The 8,522-nt window shown below is 39.2% G+C and overlaps 1 protein-coding gene across 1 annotated transcript in view; it reads right to left on the bottom strand.

The window, feature by feature from the left end:
• Nucleotides 1–1,504: 1,504 nt before the first annotated feature.
• greb1l (GREB1 like retinoic acid receptor coactivator) overlaps nt 1,505–8,522 on the bottom strand; it is a 237,229-nt gene continuing 230,211 nt past the window's right edge. Inside the window, exons 31-33 of the mRNA XM_041188959.1 lie at nt 7,297–7,497; nt 3,371–3,509; nt 1,505–2,590 (exon numbers count right to left, since the gene is read on the bottom strand). Coding sequence (XP_041044893.1) covers nt 2,427–2,590; nt 3,371–3,509; nt 7,297–7,497 — 504 coding nt within the window. The 3' untranslated portion in view covers nt 1,505–2,426. The remainder of the gene's footprint in view (nt 2,591–3,370; nt 3,510–7,296; nt 7,498–8,522) is intronic.

The raw sequence follows: 8,522 nt of genomic DNA, 5'->3' as shown, positions 1-8,522 counted from the left end.
TGGTATGTAGAGTACAACAAATGCAGAAGAATTTATATTATGCACTACAAATTTAAAAGTGAATTTACAATGGTGTTCTAACTAACACAGCATACATTCAACCTTAAAATGCACAAAGTTCAGTGACAAGACTGGATGCTATGCTACGGCAGATTGCCAATCACAGCAAAATATATTGATTTCACAATAACTGAAGGTTAGATTAAAAAGGACAAGACATGATCCAAACAATACCTGTTGCAAATGTACATATAAACGAAATACTCAGATGGAGAGGTCTATAACTTATTTAGCTACTTCTAGTCTCAGCCATAGTAAGCAAAATGTAGCACTATGTCCTGTCAGTGGAATTTGAACTTCAGCAATACATTCATGTAATACAAAGCTACCTGAGATCTGTGACAATAAGATTTACCTTTTCTGTTGCCATAATCCATCTCCCAACACCAATATCATGGGATATCTTTAAAATCCATAAACCCCTAAGGCAGATAACTTTTGTACAAAGCTCACATAACACTGGGTGAATATAAAAGTTTAAAAAGTTCTATAATTATTGTTGTGAAAAATCAGACAAGAAATTGTGTACAGTGCAGGGGGAGAGAGAACTACATTGTAAAATAAAAGATGTTCATTTGTAATTAGAAATATTTACAGTAATAGGCTTTGCTTTAAAGGTTACCTCACTAATAACAATCAGCATTTTTTCATCTGCAATCTCCAACCCTTTGCTACCAGAGCACATGTATATTGTTGCTGGCACAGCTGTGCCTGTGTGGTCTGAATTTAACATTGTACTGACACTTTCCAACTGTAACATAAAAATGTGTTGAATTTTTCTCTCTCTATATCTCAGATTGGAATGCTTTTATTCTAATATTTTTGTTTGTAGTATTAGATATTCAGAACTAGCCAATAGTTATGATTTTATGATGCTCAGTACAAGCATAGATTATCAAATTTGTGGGGGATTACTCATTTAAAATTTTCATACAATTGTCCTTTCTCTTGTCTTTTAGTTGCTGTTGACATTATCACTGCGTCTCTTAAATGAATTATATAAGGTCTCTTGCAAGACTTAAGACTGCTGTAGGTGTCTAAAAATTAGTCAACATGTAATAGTGTTGCACAGTGATAATTAAGATAAATTACAACTAAATGAACATGTACATTCATTTATATACCTACAGAACATCTCTTAAAACAAAGAAAATATTAAAAATGACACATTACAGGCAACATAGCAAGGAACCATAAGATGTGTGATACTAGTGCATTTACTCTTTTCATATATGTGTTGTACAAAAAGGAAACTGAAAATCACATTGCCTCCATCCTCTTAACAGAATTTAGCTTTTACCATTTTAACATTTAAAAGAGGTGTAGATTTTCTGAGTGTCAAGACTGCACATTCAGCATACCAAAAGCTATAATTCAATGCATTATTATAGCTACTTGCATGAAATTAAGAGCCAATGAAACAAATGGTGGAAGTGTAAACAAAAGCAAAAACAAAAGCACCTGTGCAATATATAGAAAAGTACTCTTGTGGAGGATATACAGGAGAGAGCAAAGACAATTCTGTTAAATGAAATCACAAATTAACAAAGGCCTACTTGTGTCAGAAAATGTTTCGAGACAAGATGCCATTAAAATTTACAGCAACACTCCCACGAAGCATCAGATAATGAAATTTTGCAATTTCTCTAGTAATAAGTTTAGATTAAAATGTTCAGAAGAAATGTGAGCTTTCTAAAAAAAATACTTAAGGGTGAAGTATTACATCAAATAAGTATGAAACCATATGCTACAAAAACAAAAAAAAAGAGAATAGTTAGCATGATTACAGACAATCCCTCTCCATTGTCACCTATATGTAAACCCCTGAGCTTAACTGTAGATACATACAGTCAGAATAGTGACAGTGGAGAATCTTCAACATACAATCTTCAATTGCTTTCCCACCACTGCTTTGGTTCTGTTTCTTTCAAGTGAAGTATTTCTATTGACAGTAGTTCACTCTTCTTTGATCCAAGCCTACTTTCGACACATTTTAAAATAAGTAGTACTGGTCAAACCCATGATGGAAAAATACACATTCTGCAGCTCATGCTGCCTTTTTCTGCCATGTTGAATAGGTTGATGTACCAAGTCGTATGTAAAGCAATTTTCCTCACAAATCGCACAATAAACTCTCTTCTGGAGTTACTGAAGAAACTGACCTCAGAACGTAGCCCTCTCTTATCTCTGAAGGCTATGTTTCTGTTGTTAAAGTGACTGTCGTCAGGCTACCGACAAATTTCAATGTTTTTTTTCTACACAACTGTGCCACCTTACCCTTGTGGAATTATAAATTGTGCTTTATCATACTGTTGTTAGTGCCACCCATCACCCTTGTTTATTGTTTCTTGCCATCTGAAGTGAGTTTAAATATGCCGTCCAGTAAGAAAATAAAGTGGCTTATCATCACTGCTGCTGGCCGTCTGGAACTCATCACGCAGCCGGAACTGCCATTCATCTTCCAGCTCCAGGCGTACAATAGTCTGACGTAATGAACTTCGGTCTTGACAAATCACACAGAGTGTGGCACCTTTAATTGCAAATGTAAGTAATATTAATTTATGATCTCACCAAAATACAGACTTTCAAAGCTTATCTTCTAACTTATGTAAATTCACCCCAAAATTGAAATGTTGTTTGCCCACTTCATAACAAGAGCTAGAGGCCTATTGCTATCAAGAATTGCAATCTATCTGTCATTTGAAGAACTTTCCAACCATAGTATTGTCAAGCTTTAGGGGAAAGGAAAAAGCAATTGACATCATCCTGTTGGTTGATTGTATACTTGTGGCAGCAGCAGCTGAAGTGAAGTGACACAGTGTTCAGTGGCAGCAAGAAATGGGTAAAAGGTCAACAGAGAGCAGCTAACTTGTTGCAGCTTGAAGAGGTAGACCATGGAGCAAAAATCAAATGATACATCTCAGGGAGGAAGAGTGCAACACCTAGAAAGCACTGCCAGAAATCACCAGAAGGCTTTCTACCTTCAAAATGTTCCGTTCAGTAAGTGACCACTTCATCATGCATCATTATTTGGATGTAACTTCCTGGCCATATTAAAATTGTTACTTTGCCCTCCAGACTACATACATGGATGGGTTAGATTTATCTGTGAACATGGTCAATTTCATTGGGGCACTATCTGGTAAGGGGTGACCTAAGTTTGCCACATAGCATTGCCTCTGAACATTCTGGGTGACAAATAGAGAATCTTATCAACTAGAAGCAAACAAACTTAAATATCATACAATCAAGTTCCCTGGCACTCCTCTAAGCCAATTTAGCAATAATGTCCAAACAAGAACTCCGTTACCTTTAAGAAAGAGGAATTTTTTGAGAAAGTCAGCGACAACGAATGAGTCACAGAGGTAGAGGAGAAGGCCACTGAACAACACCTCTTCGAATTTTATGTTAACTGAGTGAGGTCGTGAACTTACATAACACACGGAAATCTAAGAATGGGAAAGAGCAAAAAGTTAAACACACACCTATTAAATGAAATGTTTAAGGAATATCTGGTTCTTGCTTATTACATACAATTACATAAAATATACAGCACAGAACCAGACTTCTTGGCCCAACCAATCCATGACAGTGTTTTCTACTCCACTTGAGCCTCCTTTTATCCTTCCTCATTTAACTCTATCTGCAAAACTTTCTATTCCTTTCTCCCTCATATGCTTATCTAGCCTCCCCTTAAAAGCATCAATACTACTCTAACTCCTGTGATAGGGAATTCCACATTCTCATCATTCCCTGGGCAAAAAAATTCTTCTAAATTCCCCATTGGATTTCTTGGTGGCTATTTTATCTTGATGGCTTCTAGTTTTGCTCTTCCCCATAAGTGAAAACACTCCCTCTCTGGACAGGATTCTAAAGCCCTGTTGAGGTCAGGAATGACGGAGGACAGGGCCCAAAAACACTGGTGCTGGCCAGTGTGCTGCTTTCCTGACATCGTTCCCATTTTGGCAGTGCAGCCAATTATGTGCATTAAGAGCCTTGTTAAAGGCAGTCAACAGAGGCCAACTGCGATTTTTCAGTCAGCCTCCAGTTTAGAGAGAGCAGTTCAACTGTCTGGAGGAGGGCACCCAGTGGCAGACTAGGATGCCAGTGCTCCAAGCAGATCCTGCCTGCTTGTGTGCGAGTGCAGCCAAAGGCCACCTTGTAGAGGGATTTCCCCCACTAAAACTACCCCGCAGTGGTGGCCTGGCTGCTTTCTCCATTTCTTTAAATTAATTTTTTTTAAAAATTAGTGAGAAGGCATCTTCAGTTACTTACCTTTTATTGCAACTAGCTGCTTCTTTAAAGCTGAAAGGCCTCTGATTGGCCCTCTAGCTTCAAGAACCCAGCTGCCACCCTTAATTGGATGGGGAACCTGTCAATTAAGACCACATCTGGAGTACTTTGCATAGTGTTGGTCACCTTGTTTAAGGCAGGATGTAATCATGTTGGAAGCAATTCAGACCAAGTTTACCAGACAAATACCTGGGATGGGCAGGTTGTCTTTTGATGAAAGGTTGGACAGGCTAGGCCAGTATCCACTGAAATTTAAAAGAGTAAGGGGCGGCTTGACTGAAACATATAAGAGCCTGAGGGGTCCTGACAGGGTGGATGTCGAGAGGATGTTACCTCTTGTTACCTTCTAGAACTAGGGCTCACTATTTAAAAATAAGGGGTCGCCCATTTAAAACAGAGATGAGAAGAAATTTTTTCTCTCAGAGGGTTGTGAGCCTTTGGAACTCTCTTCCTGAAAAGGCGGTGGAAGTAGAGTCTTTGAATATTTTTAAGGCAGAGGTGAGTAGAGTCTTGATTAACAAGGGATGAAAGGTTATTGGGTGTAGGTGGGATGCAGATTTGTGATTACTATCATATCAGCCATGATCTCGTGGCAGAACAGGCTCGAGGGGCCGAATGGCCTACTCCTGCTCGTTGATGGTATTTATGTTCATATGTCCCAGTCAAAATTCCAAAGTGCAACATGTCGGAATTAGGACTCAGGAACAGTCCTACCCGCTAAGCAGGTGTCCACTCTATCAAAAACTTTCATGATGTTTAAAGACCCCTAATATGTCACCCCTCAGCTTTCTCTTTTCAAGAGAAAAGAGATCCAGGTTGCTCATCCTTCCCTGACAGGGATAAGCTCTCAGTTCCGTTATCATCCTTGTAAAAATCTTTTTTGCACCCTCTCCAGCCCCTGTATAAGTCTTTTATAATGTGGCAACTAGAACTGAACACAATACTCCAAGGGTGGTCTAACCAAGTTCCGATATACCTTTACACTTCTCTACTTGTCAATTCTATTCCTCTAGAAATAAACCCTAGTGCTTGGTTTAAGCCAGACTATTAACTTGAGCAGCCTTTCCACCATATTTTTCAATTTAAAGTATTCATAAATACTTAACATCCTGCTGTAAAACTGAGATTTAATGAAGAAATTTGTGGCAACATTGCAATAGTGGTAGAGAGTGGAGGGTAAATATTGAGGTTAGGTGAAACTGGCGTACAGCTACACTGAGTAGAAACCGGAGTACAGCTACACTGAGAAGAAGCTGGAGTACAGCTACTCTGAGTAGAGACTGGAGTACAGCTACACTATGAAGAGACTGGAGTATAGCTACAGAGTTGCAAATGGATTCCAGCTACAGAGTTGAAACCGGAGTACAGTTACACGGAGCAGAAACCGGAGTACAGTTACACTGAGCAGAAACCGGAGTACAGTTACACTGAGCAGAAACCGGAGTACAGCTACACTGAGAAGAAGCCGGAGTACAGCTACACTGAGAAGAAGCCGGAGTACAGCTACACTGAGAAGAAGCCGGAGTACAGCTGTACTGAGAAGAAGCCGGAGTACAGCTGTACTGAGAAGAAGCCGGAGTACAGCTGTACTGAGAAGAAGCCGGAGTACAGCTGTACTGAGAAGAAGCCGGAGTACAGCTGTACTGAGAAGAAGCCGGAGTACAGCTGTACTGAGAAGAAGCCGGAGTACAGCTGTACTGAGAAGAAGCCGGAGTACAGCTGTACTGAGAAGAAGCCGGAGTACAGCTGTACTGAGAAGAAGCCGGAGTACAGCTGTACTGAGAAGAAGCCGGAGTACAGCTGTACTGAGAAGAAGCTGGAGTACAGCTACACTGAGAAGAAACCGGAGTACAGCTACACGGAGTAGAAATTAGAGTACAACTACATTGTGAAGAGACTGGAGTATAGCTACAGAGTTGAAACCGGAGTACAGTTACACTGAGTTGAAACCGGAGTACAGTTACACTGAGTAGAAACCGGAGTACAGTTACACTGAGTAGAAACCGGAGTACAGTTACACTGAGTAGAAACCGGAGTACAGTTATACTGAGTAGAAACCGGAGTACAGTTACACTGAGTAGAGACTGGAATACAGCTACAGAGTTGAAACTGGAGTATAGCTTCACTGAGTAGAAACTGGAGTATAGCTACAGTGAGAAAAAACTAGAGCATAGCTACAGTGAGAAGAAACTGGAGTACAACTACATTGAAAAGAGACTGGAGTATAGCCACACTGAGAAGAAGCTGGAATACAGCTACACTGAGAAGCTGGAGTACAGCTACATGAAGTAGAAATTCGAGTACAACTACACTGAGTAGAGACTGGAATACAGTTACAGAGTTGAAACTGGAGTACAGTTACACTGTGTAGAAACTAGAGTATAGCTACAGTGAGAAGAACCCAGAGTACAGCTACACTGAGTAGAAACTAGAGTACGGTCTGAAAAATATATATTAATAAAAGATAAATTATGTGAGCAAGATATTAAATGATAGATTCCAGAAAAAAGACAGAAGAAACTTGACAGCTATCCATTACAGGTTGGTTAAATTAATTAATTTTGGTGTTAATTTAATAGACCGGTATTAATTTTAATGATTAAATCTGCAATCTCCAGGAGTTAATTTCTTAATGTTAATGCTGAAGAATTTATGAATATAATGATCAGATAGAGTAATTATCAAGTGTTTCCTTTTTTGTCTTTTCTTGGTCAAAAGCCGCATCTCCAAAAACATACATTAAAAAAAAGTTTTAATATTTCACTCAGAACACACTTTTATCATAATGTTCATTCTTTCTTGGTGTCATTTGAAGCAGGTATTGCAAAAAGAACCACATTAAATATTACTAGTACTTTACAGAATGGTGAAGCGTGCTTCTCAGGAATAGTGCATGCTTAACACTTTGGTTCATTGCAGTGATCGACTTAGGCAAAGGCTCACCTCAGGACCCAGGTTCATGTAGCAATCAATGGCTAACACAGGGTTCTTACTGTTGCGTAAAGCTTTAGGAAAGAGTTTGTGACTAGCATGTTGCAGAAACTTTTCCAGAAGGAACTGGGCAGGAGCAGCCAGCATTGTGCTTTCACTATCTGGAGCACAGACGTACTGAGAGGCAGAAATCATATTGAGGCTTTCACTCACCTGTGCACAAAGAAAACAAGGTTGTCAATGAATAGGTCAGGGAGGAAAATGAGTTGCTGCAAGGTTACCACTGATCAATCCAAAGCTCCAAGACTATTTCTTCCTGATACACTACAGTACATTGGGCCCTTAGAAACTAATCCTCACACATATAATTTAATAAATCATGAAAACATACAGGGATTTTACAATTATCTCTAATGCCAAACAGGGAATACAAGAGAACAGTTCATTAACTGAAAATGTAGAGCTTGTCTTTAAAAATTTTAACCAACCAATTAGGATCAGGTACACATTACAATATCAAGTATTCTCAGAGATCTTGACATATTTGGCTGAAGTGTAAGTTTTACTCCATAGCTAACCAAAACCTGACAGTAGGTGCAATTTTTTCAGTTATTGTTGAAGGCAAGTGTAAAAGACTTCAATATTTTTAATATGTTCATCCATGCACTGAACCTTGCATTGGAAGTGTTTCTACAGAGAGACCTGTGGAATGAGGAGCAGACTACTTAAAAGGCTGCTGCTCAGAAGTAAAGGGAGCGGTCACTTAAAGGTAAATGGCCTCCTGTTGAGGGAGGGGGAAGGACACAAAAACTCCCCCACAGTCAGCATTTCCAGGGTTAATGGGAGAAAAACAATGAGAGGCAAAATGGAAGATGACAATGAAACAAATATGAATGTGTAAAATAAAGTTAATGGAATTATGGCAACTCCCAATGGGCAGTGGTGATCCTGCTGCAGATGACACATCTCTATCTTGTAGACCTTTAGCTGAGGCAACTTTACCAGATGATTGGCAATTAGATATTGCAAAGTGTGCAGAATGTTTTGGGATTTGCTGATCTCCCTGGATAAGTGTTGGATACCAACTCCCAAATGAAACTGAAGTGCTTTACAAACAAAATGACCTTAAGTGTTGAGGACAAATGGGCACCACCATCTTAAAATATAAGGCATTAGAAACCATAGAAAAGTTACAACACAGAAGGTTGGCTATTTGGCCCATCTTGTCCATGCCAGCC

This window comes from Carcharodon carcharias, chromosome 6 (genome assembly GCF_017639515.1).
Source record: "Carcharodon carcharias isolate sCarCar2 chromosome 6, sCarCar2.pri, whole genome shotgun sequence".
NCBI classification, from domain to species: Eukaryota; Metazoa; Chordata; class Chondrichthyes; order Lamniformes; family Lamnidae; genus Carcharodon; species Carcharodon carcharias.
The sequence above is the reverse complement of the archived record's forward strand: the minus strand, read 5'-3'. Positions and strand labels throughout refer to the sequence as shown.